Source organism: Lycium ferocissimum, chromosome 3, assembly GCF_029784015.1.
Source record: "Lycium ferocissimum isolate CSIRO_LF1 chromosome 3, AGI_CSIRO_Lferr_CH_V1, whole genome shotgun sequence".
In the NCBI taxonomy this organism is placed as follows: domain Eukaryota; kingdom Viridiplantae; phylum Streptophyta; class Magnoliopsida; order Solanales; family Solanaceae; genus Lycium; species Lycium ferocissimum.
This window is the reverse complement of record NC_081344.1, coordinates 22,164,121-22,183,640: the sequence shown is the minus strand read 5'-3', so window position 1 is coordinate 22,183,640 and position 19,520 is coordinate 22,164,121. Positions and strand designations below refer to the sequence as shown.

Below are 19,520 nucleotides of genomic sequence, written 5' to 3'. Positions count from 1 at the left end.
TAACCCGGTTAAAATGGGGTATAACAATATTTAACGTAGTTATAATCTGATGTTTGAGGGTATTCCTAGAAGTACTTGTAGAACGGATATTATTGAATTATATAAAATAAAAAATACAGATTTTATTTGCGGCATGTACTTAATTCTTTAAATTGTAATGTTTTCCTTATCGCTGATCTTGGTCTTACTGTTAATAAGTTAGATTTTTTTGCTATTACATGTCATTGGATAGATGATAATTGGGTGATGCAAAAAAGAATTATAGCTTTTATATATGATGAAGGGAAGGGTCGTCACGACGGTAAATTTTTAGCGAATGGAATAACAACTAATATGAACTTTTTTTACATTTACAAAAAAACACTTTGTATTGCTTTAGATAATGCTTCCTAACAACACAAAGGCGGTTGGCCTTATAAAAAATGAATTAAACCCTCCACTAGAAAATATTTTTCATGTGAGATGTAGTTGTCACATTTTAAACTTGATTGTTAAATATGGTCTTAAGTTATTTGATGATCTTATTCACAAGGTTAGAAATGTGGTTGCTTTTCTGTTTTGTAAAGCCAATAGGGCTAAAATTAGATATTTTAAGAGTCAATGTGTGAGTGTTGGTCTTATACCTAAGAAAATTCAAGTTGAAGTTGATATTAGGTGGAACTACACTTACATTATGTTGTAACAAGCATATGAATATAATGTTCCCATACAAAATACTCACAACAATCACAATGAGGAGATTAGTGAGTGGTTAAGTAATTTCAATCGGGAAGATGTTGTGGAATGTACTACACTTTTAGAATTTTTTTTATAATGCTACTCTTGCTTTTTCTAGACAATTCTATCCCGCAGTTACCGGAATTTTAGCATACTTAACCAAAATAACTAGAGTTTTATATGAGTATAGTGAAAAATCGGGTTATCAAGCGGCTATTCATAGTATGAGGAAAAAATTTAAGAAGTATTGTTTTCCCATCCCAACTTTATTTATATTGGGTTCTATTCTAAATCCTTGTCTTAAAACTTGTTATACTGTTGAGTTGGTTAGACAAATTTATCGTTATTTAGATATTACTATGTTGAGCTTAAATTTTTTTTTTTTACACATTATTCTAAGTTGGAAGAAAATGCTACATCCGTTGCTGCACGCCCTACTACTTCTACTTCTCAAACTAAAAAACGTGGCATGTCTAGTTTAGGAATTTGGAGAAATATTTGTACTACTCCTTCTAGTAGTAGTGCGAATTTTGATGAACTTCATTTTTGTTTGACGCAGCCGGTGGTGGAAATGAACGACGAAGTGGACATCTTAGCATGGTGGAAGAAATACAAGGCGAATTATCCGGTACTTGTAAGAATGGATCGGGATTTCCTTAATGTTCAAATATCAACCGTGGTCTCGGAAAGTGCATTTAGCCAAGGAAGACAACAAATTGGAGACATAAACACTTCTTAGCCGGATTTAGCTTGCAAGTATTAGTTTGCATTCGTGATTGAATTAGATCGGAGCGGCGCAACCAAAGTCTAGCGGCGGTGGAAGGCGAAGAGCAAGAGATTGAAGTTTTAATAGCAAGTGAAGAAGACCAAATTGAAGACATGGAAGATATCTCAATGGATGAATATGATATGGCGGACATTACCCAAATGGTTGAAACAATGTGATTTTATTCTTGTACTACTTAGTTACAACTCATGTATTATTTGCAAGTTAAAAAAAATTACAACTTGCAAATAAATATTATCCATTAATGAATAAAATATATGGCTCATTGAGCTTTCTTCTATTTATTTGTGTTCATATTCTGACACGTATTCAAGTTAATATTACTTATATTAAGTTAGGAATATACCTACAATATATTTAGAATATACTTATAATATATATCTACTTAAATTTTAAAATAGAAAATTATATATATATATATATATACAATCTTGAATTTTATAATACTCATGAGTTATTAGTAAATATAAAATTTAAGTTATAATACATATAACTTAAATATATATACCTACAATATACTTAGAATATACATATACTTAAGCTATAAAATAGAAAGTTAGAAGAAAAAAAAACAATCTTGAATTTTATAATACTCATAAGTTGTTAGTAAATATATAAACTTAAGTTATATGTATACATATAACTTAAACATATATATATATATATATATATATATATATATATAGACACACACACACACACACACATATACACACACACGTACTTAGAATATATACATAACATATATAAATATACTTAAGTTAAAAATATACTTGAAAATAAAAAGTATACAATCTATATTACATATACTACACTTATAAGCATAGGTATGTATGAAACTTATATATATATATAATTTAATAATATATATATATATATATATATATAAAAACCGGCCCGGTTAACCGGCAACCGATTGCCATGACCGGTTTTTAACAGCAACCGGCCGATTGGGCCAACGGTGCGGGAACCGGCCGGGTTGAACCAGTTGACAGGTTTAGTCTCAAGCGTCAAGCTTATTTTGATAGCTCTAACTATCAATTCCCCTCCCAAATGAAAAAGAAAATATTAAAAAAAAATGTTTTATTAACAGTTGGGGAATGAAAGTTGAACTTCCCTTTGATTCTATCCAAAGGCGCCTTCCTTTTTTGAACCAGTTTTAAGGAACTAAAAATAACTGAAAAATCAAAAGAAAAATATTTTACAACTCTGAAAGTTTTAAAAGGAAACTATATATTTCGAAGAGTTCCAAAAGAAACTAAAACCAACTATATTATTTATCCCAACAATAAAAATTAAGGAATAAAGAGAACATTCCTTTTTATAAAACCACAACAATACTTCTGAAACATAAATGCATTCCGTTTCATTTATGTATCATGATTTGAAATACGAGAGTCAAACTTACTAATTTTTTGTGTGCATTTGGACATAGAATTTTCAATTTTTTCGAAGTAAAATTTACACATTTAGAAACTACATAAAAAGTACTATAAGTCATAATAGTTAACAATTCAAGATATTTAATAAGTATTTAAAAAAAGTCGTGTGAAATAATGCATTCTTTGACTCTCCGATTAGTAACTAGGACACATAAATTAAAACATGGAGGAGTACAGTTGTTGAGGTTATTTCATCTTTTATAATACATTGTCCATCGTGGGCATTTGGTCTAGTGGTATGATTCTCGCTTCGGGTGCGAGAGGTCCCGAGTTCGATTCCCGGAATGCCCCATCACTTTTTAAAAATCTTTTAATTTTAATTTATATGATTTTTAAGGCTGGCAGGGTCTCTTGCATTCTCAAACATGCACAAAGCTTTCTACTTACCATCTTGCATTTTCATAGTATAAGCCACTAGTTTATTAGTCTGGGTTGACTAAGCTAAGCTCCAATTAGGATACCAACTACTCCAGAAAAAATAATACTATTTGTACTGATAAAAGCCCTTTCTCACCTATTTTAGAAGTTACTTATCATTTTGATTGTTTAATACATGCTTGTTTTGCCAGGATACATTTTTTAATATTTTTGCTAAAGAATCCACACTGAGATTGATGTTCTGAAAATTGCAGTATTGTTTTTGTGTATTTGCCATTAAGAGAGTAATACAGTTCATCGTGGGGCTCAAAGACATGTGCGCACAATTTAATTTAACAGAGCCAAGTAGACAAAGTACGTGTTGTTTCAGTAACAAAAAAATTGTTCTGAAATAACAGTCAGCTTTAGAAATTCAAGAAAAAAATTACTTAATAATTTTTTCCAACTATACCCTTTTATTGAAGAACTACTTCTTCTTAATACCTTAATAGTGTTCAATTTTTAAGAAACTGCACCTTATTTTAATTGTTTTTCTAAGTGGACGTGAAAAAAGCTAAAACGATTCAAATTAAGAATACCAAATGGCAGGATCACTTGAAGCTGGTCATTTAACTGACCTGGTCTCTCCTTTTCTTTTCTTTTCTTTTTTCAAATAACAGCTGCCGTTGTGTTAGAAATTAATATGAAGGATCTTTGCTAGCTATGTTATAACTTATAAGTCACAGGAAGAGAAAATATACAAACGTATATATATATATATATGGGGAAATAAATATACACAGAGTGAATATTTGTACCTTAGTTTGTGTACAAGATACTCTTTAAGCGTTCTACTACATAATTCAAGAAAAACAATTACCTTGAGCCATGGAGAGCAGGAAAAAAAAATTTGCACCTTTCTCTCATCAATAATACACTTGGTTCTGTCTTCCTCTATTGAAAAAAATCCATAATCCGGCCTTTTTGTCCTGGGAGTTACACGGCAGGTTATCATAGTTTCGTAAGTTACAAGAGTTACAATTCATGGTGTAGTTTCCTACATAATGGATACATATAAATAAAGGAAAGTTAATGATGAAATTTATGTGGAGATCATGGTAGTAAGTGGAGTAAATAGTGAAATCATGGATGTCTTTTAGTATGCCCAATTTTGGTGTCTTAATATGGTCATGAATGCCACAAATTATCTTACATTCTTCCACTTGACCAAGTGGTAACATGAAAACTATTAGTATGAGTTTTATAAAAAAGAATAAAAATAATGGTCATAACTTTCAATTTAATGATCGCCGTATTCTTTTTAAAAAAAATTCATCACCCATATGGATCATAGCGATCTAATATCCACAAGAATATAACTATTGATTCTATGTTTCAAAATATTATCATTCCTTTAGAAAAGTCAATCTAAAAATTTTTGATCTCGAAAATAATTTTCTTGAGCCACAGGACTTGTCATGTAGCTTCATAACATGTCACAAAATTCAGCCTCCATGGTTGAAGAAGTTATAAGTGCTTATTTGATACTCCTCCATAAGATAGCCCAACTACACAATAAGAAAATATAGATAATTTTTCAAGTTTTGTATTCATTGTTGCATGTCAAACAGATTTATGGCGAATCAGTAAATAACACTCTTCTAATTCAGAAATGAGTTATTTTCTCAATATTTTCCCACGAACTTGTTCGAATTCATTACGCAACCCATGAAAAAATGTGCAGCATTTGTTGCTGAATTGATTTGCAATAGGATGCCATATTTTTTCTTGTTTTCCGTAATCACCTTGTCATGATGGTCTAATTAATTCACTAAATATTTCAATAAATTTTTCATAGTAAATATAAGGTGATCTACCATTCTGTAGAAAAAAAACTCCCTGATCCAAGGTAAAAACCTATAGTTCATTAGCCCAATATTAAAAAGACCTTTCATAATGTTATAGGATTCATAGACACCAACAACCATCTTTGAACTTTCTGATTATCTGCATATTAGTTTTCATAGCAATCATCATTTTTAGTAGGAAGTTATGAATTTTCTCATGAAAGTTTTTCATTTTTAGCAAGATGCATCTCCATGATCTGAGCCTACATATTATAATTTGTTTCATTGACATTGAAGGATGCATTTTCTATTTGAACTGATCAAAACTTTTAAAATGAACATAGAGTAGAATCAGCCGATAAATATGACGTTTTTCCTTACCATAGATAATATTTACTATATAGCATTTTTGGCTAAAATTGACTGTATTTTACAATGAGAGAGATTTTTTTTTTTCATATTTTGACATTGAGAGATTATATTCGTTATTATATATTTTTTTAAATATTATGACTATTTGCTCATGGTCCTAGGTTCTAATTTGTAACTCTGATACCAAGTTAAATATATAGATATTATTTTTGGTTGATAATTTTAAAAACTATGTATATAAGAGTATATATAGCACTACGTTGAATTTTGGTGAACATTTTAATATTATATAAAGTGCCTCATTGTGTTTTATTACCTATTTTCGTTAGTGGTGGCAGATAGCGGCTACTACTTTCTTTTGTGACTCTTATAACCACTAACACATTTTCACCCTTGATCTACCTCGTATATCTTGTAACCCATATAACTTCTAAGACATAATCCTCCCTTGATCTACCCTTATTAATACGCCATTATCTTCTCTCGTTTCTAATTAGGGAAATTGCTACACCTATAAATAGTTGTGGTCTTACCTTGTGTTGTATAGAGTGCATGAAAAAGTGCGAAAAAAGAGAGTTTTATTTAATTGAAGAAAGGTGTTTTTTTTTGTCTTTTCGACTCAACAACTTATCCAGAGTTAGTTTGAGTTATACGATGTTGTCGGACTGTTGTATCCTAAAGGGGACAAGTCAAGAAGATTATTCTTTGGACCAGTAAAGATATGTTGGAGTGGGATTGAATCTCCTTAAAGAGAGCAAGATATCGTGCCTCAGCCTGAAATTTTTTATTTTTCAATTGTAATTATATTTTCACCAACAAACCATATTGACATTTATCTTTAGCTCAAGATCCAATAATTTTGTTCCTAATTAACAGTTCTCTTCTTTACAAAGAATATCTAAGTGCATATTATTTTTGACTTGCGTGTGAGAATATGGTTTTGCACTTAGTTAATTTTAAATTGTATAAGTGTACCGCGCTTTATCTTAAATTTGGTCACATTGACAACAACTAAGCATAGCTCTTTGTACCTCGCCTATCTAAAAGGATGAGGTGTCTGAGGACATTCTACTATGATCACTAATTACCGGCAGAAAAAAAAAAATGAATGATCAATTGAAACTATCATACCAACTACTCTGGAAAAAAGGAAAAAGAATGACCAATTGAAACTATCATACAAGCTTCTTTGAGAAAAAGAGTAGTGCAACGTATACCCGTTGACAAGTCGAAGGAAGTGGAGATGAGCCAATAATTCCTCCCAAAAGTATATGGATAAAAAGAAGAAAACTTACCTAAATGTACACTTCGGCCATCCAGTTTACCAAACAAGGCCGAAGTATATACTTCCTATACACTTCGGTTGTATAGGTAGTGTATAGTATGTATATTATATGTATAAGTATGTATATATATGTATAGATATGTATATTTTATGTATAGGTATGCATAGTATATGTATATCTAGTACACTTGTACATCGTGTTTATGATTTTGTATCTAACAAACTAGGGGTGTACAAAGCAAACCGACAAACCGCACCAAACCGATAAACTGAGTCAAACCGAGAAAAAAACCCGACTAGTGATTTGGTATGACTCGGTTTGGTGTTGAAAAAAAAAATCCGACCATAATTGGTTTGGTTTGGTTTTGGCTAAAAAAAATCAAACCGAACCAAACCAACCCGACATTACATGTATTCAATTTTTAAAATATTTTATACATAAAAATATTTATTTGTAATGTAATTTATAAATATTTCTTAAATTTTTTCGTAGTTTTTTATCTATTATCATATTATTCAAGCTTGAACTTAGAATTTTGAATGATAATAAGTTTTATATCCTATGGATGTTAGTAACTCATATAAAGTCCAAATCAAAACCAACTCAACACTAATACTAACAAAAGAAATTCAACTTACCACTAGGAATGACAATAATGTTGGATATCTATTCTTTAGTTTTACATAATTGGTTTAGAGAGTGAAAATACATAACTTAAGTTTTTTTTTCTTGTCATGTAATTAATACTTATTAGTCGTACTTATTTTAGCATGACTTAGTATTTTTAGATTATGCTTATTTTCTTTATGGCTTATTAATTAGCAATATTTATTTTAACCGATTTTACTATCTTTTGTTGAATATTTAAATACAATGTCATCACTCTTCTCACATTTTTGTGTTATTTTCTTATGAAACACCTTAATTATATAGTTGTATCTTACTGGGACTAAAGAAATATTTGAAGTAAAAGTTATATGTTTTAAATCAAGACTATTCCCGAAAAAAATCCAAAAAATCCGAGAAAACTCAAGGTTGAAAAACCCGAATTTTATTAGTTTGGTTTGGTGTATAAATTTAAAAACCCGACGCAATTGGTTTGGTTTGATGTTTAAAAAATCCGAACCAACCCGGTTCATGTACACCCCTATAACAAACAATCAATAAACAGGGCATTTGGTCTAGTGGTATGATTCTCGCTTTGGGTGCGAGAGGTCCCGAGTTCGATTCCCGGAATGCCCCTTTTTTGTTTATTAACTCTTTTTAATCCTCAAACTCTGATAATAATAAGGTATTCCAAGGAGATGGTAGGATTATTTTTATGGGTAAAGATCATTTTCATCCCCAACTTTGGTTTAAAAATCAAACTCCCACCTCAACTTTGAACAATAGTCATTCTCCCTCCTTTATCCTAATTGACTGTTTTAAATTCCTATTTTACCCTGACATTATCAACTTGTCTTTTTTTTCTTAAACTTCTTGACATTCATGATTTTTTATCTCTTTAATCTATGTAACAAATTTCCTATAAAAAAGAAATATTATTTTCGAGACGGAAAAAGAAAAGTGAGAAATACTAGTTGAGTATATAACTTAATGTCGTTCTATAATGAAATAAATGAGAAGAATAGGATTTTTTTTTATTAATAATAATCAAAACTCTAATATCTATTATACAAGTAAAATAACAAGTAATAATAAATTTATAAATATATTTTTATATTAATAAAAATAGAGTTACATTCTATAACATATTCCTAAAAGATTTTGTTATTATTATAAATGAATTTTAAATTATAATGTAAAATATTTCATTAATGACAATCAAAACTCGTTTATATACTGACAATAGAGAATAAGATAGAAGGAAAACTTAAATATACATATACATATATATATATATATATATATATATATATATATATATATATATATAACATGTCATATGTGTGTGTGTATGTGTACACACACATGCATGGATATACATAATATACACTTAATGCATGTAATATAAAATATCAATCATAAAAGGCAACATTTGATTTTGTGATAAATTCATAAACGGATTATTATACTTATAATATGAATTTAAATAAAAATCTATAAATATTAGGTTGGAAAAATAAATTTTATATAATATAAAAAAGTATTATATAGATGGAGGATTGAAAATGTCAAGGGTAAAATAGACATTGCATAGGATAAATGGGGAGAGAATGTCTATTGTTCATAATTGAGGGGGGAGTTTGATTTTTCAAACAAAGTTGAGGGTGAAAAAGATTTTCATCCTTATTTTTGTTAGTTTGCTATAAACAATCAACATTAAATTGATGTTCTGAAAACTGTAGTTAGCTCATCAGATGTGAATGGTATTATACAATTCACCTTAGAGTCATGTATATACAATTCATTTAAACTGAATCATATTTCATTGAGTCCGGCACTTTTGTAACCCAAAAAAAAAAAAAAAAAAAAAAAAATTGGAACCAAACTAACCCATTAAAAAAAAAAAAAAGAATCAAACTAGGCTTCACGCACAGATTCTGTGCGTGAAAGGGCCAAAGTGTACATTTACATTTTCTCCCTTTCACGCACAGAATCTGTGCGTGAAACCCTTCCCTAAAACCCCCGACCCAACCTTTATTCTTTCTCTTCTCTTTCATTTTTCTCCATCTTCACCCTTTCAACACACTTTTGCACTTTCAAAAACATGTCTCAAAGTTTTGAAACTTCAATGTTTGCGACACAACCCGATATTTGCGAATGCAGTTATTACTGTAAACCAAAAACATCAAAGACCCAAGATAATCCGGGTCGCCGTTTTTGGAGTTGTAAAGTGCCCGAAGTAAGTGTTTTTACATTTTTTAGTATTTTTTTTTTCACGTTATCCATATATTTTACTTTAAAAAATTGATTTTCTTATAATTTTTATAGGATATGAGCGGTTGCAAATACTTTCGGTGGGAAGATAGCATTCATGTGGATAAAATGGTGGCGGCGAAGTTTAAAATTCCAGTTTTGGAACTTCACATATCTCTAGAGATACCACTAAGTTGGACTCGCAATTTAAGCATGTGGAAGCTGAAGAAAAAATTGAAGGTTTGGAGGTGTTGCTCACCGATTCCAAAAAAAAATGAAATTTGCTGAAGGCTAAACTTAGAGAGGCTCAACATGAGAAAATAGTTTTGAAATAAAAACTTAAATTGTGGAAGATTATTTGTGCTATCTTGTTGTTGTTCATTATTTATATGTATTTTGTTTATTAAGTTTAATATTTCTATGAATTATGTTTTTTACTAGTTGTACCTTTTCCCCTATAATGTAATCCGCACCCTTTATGTACTAATTTAGTTGTGTTTCTTTGTTAAATTGTCAATTAATAATAGACTTTAACAATAAAAGCAAATTAAAAACATGCCAAAGTAATTCAAATTGATGACTTCATCATAAAATAAAATACAAATTAACAACCTTTAGTCCGAAACTTAAATGACCCATAATCTAAGACAGTGAGCCTAAATAGACCCTAATCATCATCAGAATAGAAGTCCTCAATATCATCCTCAGAACGATATTGTCGGTCTCTTAACACAAATCTTTTTTCAGGATATGTTAGTTCTCTATCGGTTGATGATGCTGGTTCTTCAGCCAACTTTAGCCTGTAAAATCTACAACGTCTTGCTACATTCTGTTATTTTCTTTTCTAATCCTTTGTACGGCCATCTCGCAAGTTGCTAGACCTACTCGAGGCATGGTTAGTGAGTACCTTGTTGGGATTGGAGCGTTGAGATTTTCCAAGTCACGAACAAAACGTTCTGATTCGGCAATCCGACGTGACCATTCTTGGCGTAAACCGCAATAATATTCTCGCGGATCCGAATATTTCACACTACGTAAATCATCATTACGCTCTATGAAGGTGCGGATTTAGCTCGTCTAGTTTGAAATCACCGGTATCACTCGAAAAATTGCTATAATTTGAACTCTCATCATGTTTGCTATTTGGTTCTTTTGGAAGGAGTAAAGACCAAGCCGAGTTTCTACTACTTGACATTGAATATCGTGTAGTCTAATAACAAAAGAAAGGGCTAATTATATAGTTGCAAACCCCCAAGTACCCTCGGGGGGGGGGGGGGGGGGGGGGGGAGGGTCTTTATGACCCTACGTACTTACCTTATTATAAGAAAAATATTAATCTTTATCGGACATTCACAGTCCGAATCCCACTTTGATCTAAATCTTGTGCTACCATGTATACCATATTCTACCCTATGGTAACGTATTTGCATCCGATTGTTCTCTTCGCGAAAACGATTAAGAGCAAAATTAAACTCTTGTGGAGTTCCGCGAGGCATTGACATAGCATGTTTTTTTGGGCGTTTAAGCCCTATTGAAGCTAACTTTTGCTCCAGTGCTTCAGCCTCCCTAACACGCCAATTCCACTCCTCTCTCATTGTTTTATTGTATTCTTGATTGAATCTTTTGTTAGGGTTATTTGAGTAATGAAAATCATCATCATCTAGTTCCCATGTCCTACCCATTGCTTCAAATATTTTTGCTGGGGTAAAACATGTAATAGAATCAAGATTTCCAAATTGGTTGTAATGTCATGATAACTCGTTTTAAAGTGACTACTAGTTGTTTGTCAATCATGTTATATATAGTACTGCATTTTTTTACCGTTTATTTGAATTAAATTCATATTACACAATGTTCTTGTGCGCAATAGGACATGATTTGACAACATATCATGCATGCCAATTTCACTTTTTATGACAACTAAAGGACCGATTGGACAACACAATGTTGAATTTTTGACCGTTTATTTGAATTAAATTCATATTACGCAATGTTCTTGTGCGCAATAGGACATGATTTGATAACACATCATGCATGCCAATTTCAGCTTTTTTATGACACCTAAAAGACCGATTGGACAACACAATGCTGAATTTTTGACCGTTTATTTGAATTAAATTCATATTACGCAATGTTCTTGTGCGCAATAGGACATGATTTGACAACACATCATGCATGCCAATTTCAGCTTTTTTATGACACCTAAAGGACCAATTGGACAACACAATGTTGAATTTTTGACCGTTTATTTGAATTAAATTCATATTACGCAATGTTCTTGTGCGCAATGAGGGTGAATATGAATCTATTTAAGAAGAATGTTGGACGAGGTAAAAACTCATCCATTTCATAAGTTTAAGTCTCTTAAGTCATTCAAAAAAACTTATCTTAAGTCATACAAAAAATGGCTCAAGATATTCCACTAGTTAAGGTTTCAATACATTGGGATGGTATTATCCTTGATGACAATAGTACAGTTCGTTACAATAAAGGACCAAACGTTCATGTTAAATGTCCACTTGAAATGTCTTATGAATCACTAGTCACTTACATATATGAAAAAATGAAGGTTAGTCCAGATGAGTATGAAATCTCTATAACAGAGATATCCACAATCAGTTTCCAATGGTATAGTGCTTTATGGTAGGCATTATATCAATGATGATGATTCTTTAAGGGATTATTTGAATGCGCCAGAAGAATTAAAACATTTAGTCGCCCTTAATGTTCTGGAGATGTATGTTGAAAAGATACCCAGAGAGGTCCCGCAACAACAACTCAAGCTAACACGTATGGAGATTTTAGTTTTTACGGGGTATTTTGAGTGGCGGTGCGGAAAATCTTACCCAACAATTAAATCAAACGTGGTAAATATGCATTCCTATATTATTATTTTGTGCAATAGCACGTGTTTATTGTATGTATTGGTAAATAACCATTTTTAAATCTTTGTAGGAGTTATAGACCTGATACGAGTAATATTGGGCAGTCATCTCAATTTAGTGGAGCAACTCATTATTATCGAACTCTCGGTACCTCAAAGGAGCCGATTATTATAATAATTCCCAGTTCGGTGCAGCTGATTATTATCAAAACTTGCCAGTGGTACCAACTGTGGATGAAAGGCAGTTCTCTCAGTTTGATGGAGTTGATCATTCTCCACACCATGCTCATAATCAATATGTGTAGGTTTATCACCTAGATGCTAAATAATTAATTTATATATATATATATATATATTTGTGAATTTGAAATTTAACATATGCTTTTTATCGTGTAGGAGGAGGCCTTTCTTAGATGGCGCTGATTGTCCAAGTTATGTGGATACATCAGAGAGTGATGGCGATGAACCAGCTAATAATGCAGAGGTAACCGATGATGAAGATAGTGAAGGGGATGAAGAAGATACACATTGTAGTCCCCAAAACCAACTCACCATCACGTACCACCTCCGATGGCCGAAAACCCAATTCCTGACAGCTCAATGCAATGGCATTCTGACTATATTCCATATCTTGACAGTCTCCAAGGTCGTGAGGATGCATTTGTCTTCACAAGAGATGATTATCAAAGTCACCAAAAAACGTGGATTGAACCAAAAAATCCCATGACTGATGAATGCGTCATTGCAAAGGGAATGCAGTTCACATAAAAAAAGATGTTGCAACGGGCTGTCAGAATGTATTGTGTAAAGGGTATGAGGGAGTTTAAGGTTGATGACTCAAACAGATCGGTATGGAGGCTGATTTGTAGGCGACATACTCAAGGCTGTCGGTGGTTGCTTCGGGGAATTGCTAAGCCGGATGGTCTGTGGGAAATCACAAAATTCCACCCGAAGCACACTTGTGATATGGGACAAAGTCGAGCAGATCATTGTAATCTAGATATAAACATGATTGCTCATGTGTTACTTAAACACATTGAGGAAACTCCAAGGTAATTTATCTGACCGTTTACATTATATATCTTATAGCAATTAAAATATCATTGTTAAATGTTGTTTGTTTAAAATTATGCAGGATGCCTATCAAAACTTGTATTAGCATGGTCCACTCAAAATATGGTAAAATCATAAGCAAGAGAAAGGGATTTCTCGGGCGTCGACGTGCTTTTGAAATGATCTTTTGGGCATTCAAACCAAGTATTGATGGTTTTGCTCACTGCAAGAATGTGATATCGATAGATGGGACCCATGTGTATGGCCGATATGACATTAAGCTCCTAATTGCAGTAGGTATGGATGCCAATGGGTCAATATTCCCTCTTGCTTTCGCAATTGCCGCCAACGAGAGCAACGAGACATGGGGGATGTTCTTGACTCATCTACAAACTCATGTTATTAAGGGTCGTCAGGGCATATGTGTCCTATCGGATCGTCATAAAGGCATATTGCACAATATGCGTACTCTGGAAGGGTGGCAGCCTCCACATGCTTACCATCGATATTGCTTAAGGCACTTAAAGGTTAATTTGCAAACAAAGTTTGAAAATGGCACTGTAAACAAATTGATGTAGGGGGCTGCGATGCAGCATCAACAAAGAAAATGGGCCGCAAAAATGGAGCCGCTAAGGAAGTGAGTGAAGAGGCATATGTTTGGGCGATGAAATTAGAAGTTGAAAAATGGACTCTTTATGCTGATGGAGGAAGGAGATGGGGCATGCTCACAACGAACACCTCGGAGTCTTTCAATGGACTCCTCAAATCTGCTCGAGGACTACCTGTCACCGCAATGGTAAGACTAACTTTTAGGCAGGTCGTGGAGCGATTTGCGGATAGGACAAGGCAGGCCATAGCTATATTAGCTGACGAGGGAACATGGATGCCAAAGCCCTACAAAAAAATAGAGCACTATAGAAGAAAGGCAGAGGATCACCAAATGACCGAGTATGACGTCGTTCAACGAGTGTATGAAGTTAGAACGGGTTATTGCGACAAAGAAATGAGGAAACAAACATATCGTTACTCGAGCGTACACAATCATGCACTTGTGGTAAGTGGAAAACGTACCACATGCCATGTTCTCATGCGTCAAGCGCTTTGAGAGAATGGCCGAAATGTAACTCGATTATGTGGCGGAGGAATATAAGGTCGTAAAATATCTTAAAGCATATTCCGGCCAATTCCGCCCCTGGTCATCAAGCTTATTGGCCAGCCGCTCCGTTTTCTATGATTGCGAACAAGAACCATATCCGTAAATTGGGAAAAAATAAGCTAACCCGTTATCACAATCAAATGGATGTTAGCGAAAAGGGTTACTCTCGCAAGTCCTCGACATGTAAGCAATTTGGGCATGATAAGCGTTTATGTGGGCAAAACTCTCGTGGCAAAAGACATCTAGAAGTAGAAGAGTTCTAGAACTTTTTTTTTTTTTTTAAGTCTATTGTAATTTAATTATGTATTTCGTTGCTAATGGAATGAAATATTTTTCAATTATTATGAACCTCTCGTATTGGATGAATTATTTTTAAATATTATATTTATTTTTGCACTTTCAAAAAGTGCGGATTACACAATGCAATAACAAAATAAAAAAGACATAAAAGAAAAAAATAACCTGATACAAAGCAGAGTAATTTTTTCTTTTCTATCTTTCTTGAACCAAAAAAGTACTTTCATAGCTTTGGGAGTAAAACAAAAGAGATTAATCAAAACCCTATAAAATATGGCACTTAAACCTAAATATAATAAGTTTTCAAACGTACTTCGGAGCACTTTACAACCCCTAAAACGACAATCCAAATGTATATATATACTTGATGTAATGAGCCGATATTATTGTACACTAAAAAAATATTAAGTTCTATATAAAATATTTATATTCCGGTGTTTTGAAACGTGACTAATCTTCGGTCAAAGTACGCAAAAAAATCTTAATTTTTGAGTTTGAGAAGAGAAAGAATAAAGGTTGGGTCGGGGGTTTTAGGTGAAGCCTAGTTTGGTTCTTTTTTTTTTTTTTAATGGGTTAGTTTGGTTCCAAATTTTTTTTTTTGGGTTACAAAAGTGCCGGACTCTATTTCATTAGATTATGAAATAATAAACGATATGTAAATTTTACAAGCAACCGCAATATAATGTGAAAGGGAGAAAATGTAAATGTACACTTTGGCCCGATGTTTTCTATCACCCCCTACTATTTAAAACCGTAATATTTTACCCCTAAACTGACGTGGCGTGAAGTGTGTTTCACTCTCCATAAAAAACGGAAAACTTAATTTTTTCTTAAAATTTGTTTGTTTTTTTTTTTTTTTTAATGAATTTATTAGTTTTTTTTTTTGGTTCCAAATTTTTTTTTTGGGTTACAAAATTTTTCCATATTTTAAAGGACTCTATTTCATTAGATTATGAAATAATAAACGATATGTAAATTTTACAAGCAAACTGCAATATAATGTATATCTTTAATCCGCACTGACGAGGCAGGCAGCCTAGAGTTAGTTCTTTGTATATATAGTGCTAACTTTCATAGTTTTTTATAGTTTTTGTCAGAATGCATTCTTATTGTAAGTCAACTAAAGTTTTCCGCCAGATTTCACTTTTAGTATCTCAACATGTAAGATGAGATTCTTCCTAATCTCAAAAAACATTAGGTAAACTATTCTGGACCTGAAAGATAAAAATAAAAAATAAATAAAACATGAAGAAACCTAAGGTAAACTCATGTGGATCTGAAAGAATAAAAATATAAAAATAAAAGAACTGATTTGCACAAGGTGCATCTCAATTATGATTATAGTGAGAGTCTTGAGAGAAAATATTTTGCATTTATTTTCAATTAACTTGAGGGAGCAAAAAAGAAGTGAGAAGTGATAATCAGCAAATGTATGTTATTGAAATTTTGCCCTTGTTTTCAATTAAACTTAAGTGACAGTTAGAGAATATATTTGTCCTTATGTAAAGATTCATAAACGAGGTTCCATTTTATGGATCATGGAAGTAAAAAATGTGAGCCTAAATATAACTGTCGATCAATGGCAGAAAAGTGTTCCCAAAAAATGAAGGATTGCTCTAGTGAGATGTTGTCTTTTTGAGAAAGACCGGATATGTAACAAAAAAATAAAAAAGATAATGACGAGATAATCCGCCACGTCTTGATATGTCACTTAAGCGTCATTTGAAATCATTATTTTCATATAGTACGCTTATGTGTGCAATGAGGCTGACACTTGTGAGAAAGTTCTAAAGAAATATGAAAATTTTCATTGAAAGATGCTAGATCCTTATGGATTTGATAGAAAAGTCTTTAGACCTTCTAGCCTTGAGCAAATCATTCAAGTCTTGCGCAATATAAAAGCATCATTTGGCAAGGCCCCTTAGCGAGCTTGAATGTAGTAAGGTCGTTGACTTGACATAATAAAAAGCATCATATTATATAAAAACAATATTGTTCTTTTAATTATTAAAAAAGGGGCATTCCGAGAATCGAACTCGGGACCTCTCGCACCCAAAGCGAGAATCATACCACTAGACCAAATGCCCATGTTGTTTTCGATAATTTGATTTATATGTATTTGTTATTTGGTCCAAATATTTAATCTTTAGACGACTCATCTCTGGTACTCAATGTTCACTTTTCTCTAATCTAATTCCTACAAAGCTATCAGCCTGGTGCATTTTATTAGAATTTGTTTTTTGATCATATTGAAATTTTCAAGATATTTGAATTTTGACATGTCACAGACACAGAGAGTTTTAATTGGTGGTGAAGTGTTTAATGCGTCATATTATAATCCCATTATTTGAGTTGAAGTCACTACTTAAGTAAAACACGCTAATTTTAGGAATGATAACAAGGAAAACTATTTGGCTTTGCTTTTGGATTTATCTGATTTCTATATATGCCTATGTTATTCTTGTTTGTGTTTTATTCTGCAGCTCATTATAACTAAGTTGGGGATCACAAAACAACATGAGCTAGCCTTGTGATGATCATGGTTCATTGCTTAAGTGAAAATGAATGAAGTACGTCAACAGGGATTATTAATGTGAGCAGGAAATTCATGAGCTCCTTGTTACAGCCTTATATTTCGACTAAGCGCACCGTGCGACATTTGGGCAACTCGCTCTCAATCTTACAAGGCTAGCTCATGTTTAAGGGCAAACATGTGACTTTACCTATCACTATCAGTACTAGAGGTGCTCAGTGAAAATTAGATATATGATCAGAACTCAACCATGATATTAAAATTTTAAAAAGGGATGAATGTTGGGAGTCTAATTATCCTTTGTTTTACTATTAGCTCTTAATTTATTTTTTTATATACATCAAATGCAAAGCTCCAGGATAAGGGTCGGAGAGCATCTGATGCGACTTATGTAAGGATGTATTTTATAATTCAAAAGAGAGCTAATTCCTACAACTTAGCATATATCAGTAAAGTAAGCATTTATTCAAGTTACCTAGGAATTTTATGGCCAAATGGCTAGTATAAATGTGGTAGGTTTGAACAATATGTACTTTACATATGGCTGGCACCTAGCAATTCCAGAGGTGCTCAGTGAAATTGCCTGACTAGATAGTATTGGAGATATGATCAGAAGCAAACCATGATATTTAATTTATTTTTTATTTTAAAAAAAAAAAAAAAAAAACGATGAAACTTATTTAAGGATATATTTTATAATTCAAAGATAGCTAGTTCCTATGCATATATCAGTATAGTCAGCATTTACTCAAGTAACTAGCAAAGCAATCCGGAACCTGTTCTGACAACTCAGAGATCTACAGAGTTATAAACTGACTTATCATGATGCAAAGCAAAATTAAGCAAGCTAGTTATGGAACAATAAACTAAGATATGAAAGAAATCAGACTCCATAACAGGGCATTTGGTCTAGTGATATGATTCTCGCTTAGGGTGCGAGAGGTCCCGAGTTCAATTCTCGGAATGCCCCGTTCTTTTTAACATTTTTTTAATTTTTGGAAGCCTCCTTTTGTGCCATGATTTATTCATTTTCCTTATTTCTTTTTTCTTTTTTGATTGTCCTTACGCGTTTTCGAATTGATTGTCCTTACGACAAGTGGGATTTCATTGGGTTTAGCATGAATGAATGATACTCCATTTACCAAGATTTATACAATTAGGAAAAAATCAATTAATAATTTATTTATTTTTTGGATTTTCTTTGGGATCTGAATCCTAGTCTCTCCTTGACTTTCACCCCCACTTATTAATTGAGCGCTAGACCACTCCTTTGGGGTGCAAGTGAAGAGCACTAATTAAGTAGTAGTTAAAACTAGGGGTGTACAAAGTAAACCGACAAACCGCACCAAACCGATAAACCGAGAAAAAAACCCGACTAGTGGTTTGGTTTACCCATAATTGGTTTGGTTTGGTTTTAACTAAAAAAAGTCAAACCGAACCAAACCAATTTATATTCAATTTTAAAAATATTTATTTGTAAAGTAATTTATAAATATTTCTTAAGTTTTTTTTAATTTTTATCTATTATCATATTATTCAAGCTTGAACTTAGAATTTGAATGATAAGTTTTATATCCTATGGATGTTAGTAACTCAAATAAAGTCCAAACCAAACCAACTCAACACTAATCCTAACAAAAAATTAGTCTCTCCTTTAAATTTGCATGAATAATGAAATCTTTAAATTTTTACCCCATTTAGTTTAATTCGCTATTAGGTTCGCAAGATAACTTTGATAATCAGTTTATTAATAATTTATTTATTTTTTTAGGAATTACCAAACTTATGGGGTGCCTTTATGGGCAAACTTTGTCTTGAAGCATATATATGCATTTTTTTTGTAACCACTTCAACTAGTCTACAAACAGACAAACCTATGTAAATATTGAATCGTTGATGTACTTAATTTCTTTTTCAATTAAAACTCAAA

At 32.2% G+C, this 19,520-nt stretch overlaps 1 protein-coding gene and 4 non-coding genes across 5 annotated transcripts; 4 read left to right on the top strand and 1 right to left on the bottom strand.

Moving 5' to 3' along the window:
* Window positions 1-3,165: 3,165 nt before the first annotated feature.
* On the top strand, window positions 3,166-3,237 carry TRNAP-CGG (transfer RNA proline (anticodon CGG)). The gene has a single exon. It is a non-coding gene; the product is annotated as a tRNA-Pro (tRNA).
* Window positions 3,238-7,978: 4,741 nt separating this feature from the next.
* On the top strand, window positions 7,979-8,050 carry TRNAP-UGG (transfer RNA proline (anticodon UGG)). Its single transcript has one exon. It is a non-coding gene; the product is annotated as a tRNA-Pro (tRNA).
* A 5,275-nt stretch (window positions 8,051-13,325) lies between these two features.
* LOC132048774 (uncharacterized) lies at window positions 13,326-14,182 on the top strand. The gene is made up of 2 exons (XM_059439461.1): window positions 13,326-13,603; window positions 13,687-14,182. The coding sequence occupies exons 1-2, from the start codon at window positions 13,326-13,328 to the stop codon at window positions 14,180-14,182; spliced, it is 774 nt and encodes a 257-aa protein (XP_059295444.1).
* Window positions 14,183-17,072: 2,890 nt separating this feature from the next.
* Window positions 17,073-17,144, bottom strand: TRNAP-UGG (transfer RNA proline (anticodon UGG)). Its single transcript has one exon. It is a non-coding gene; the product is annotated as a tRNA-Pro (tRNA).
* Window positions 17,145-18,488: 1,344 nt separating this feature from the next.
* On the top strand, window positions 18,489-18,560 carry TRNAP-AGG (transfer RNA proline (anticodon AGG)). The gene has a single exon. It is a non-coding gene; the product is annotated as a tRNA-Pro (tRNA).
* Window positions 18,561-19,520: the final 960 nt, after the last annotated feature.

What these genes read in the sequence shown, in the direction of transcription:
- LOC132048774 (XM_059439461.1), top strand. Translation starts at nt 13,326, where the DNA reads ATGTTGCAACGGGCTGTCAGAATGTATTGTGTAAAGGGTATGAGGGAG. An exon ending in CACATTGAGGAAACTCCAAG is followed by an intron (nt 13,604 to 13,686) that starts GTAATTTATCTG and finishes AAAATTATGCAG; the next exon opens with GATGCCTATCAAAACTTGTA.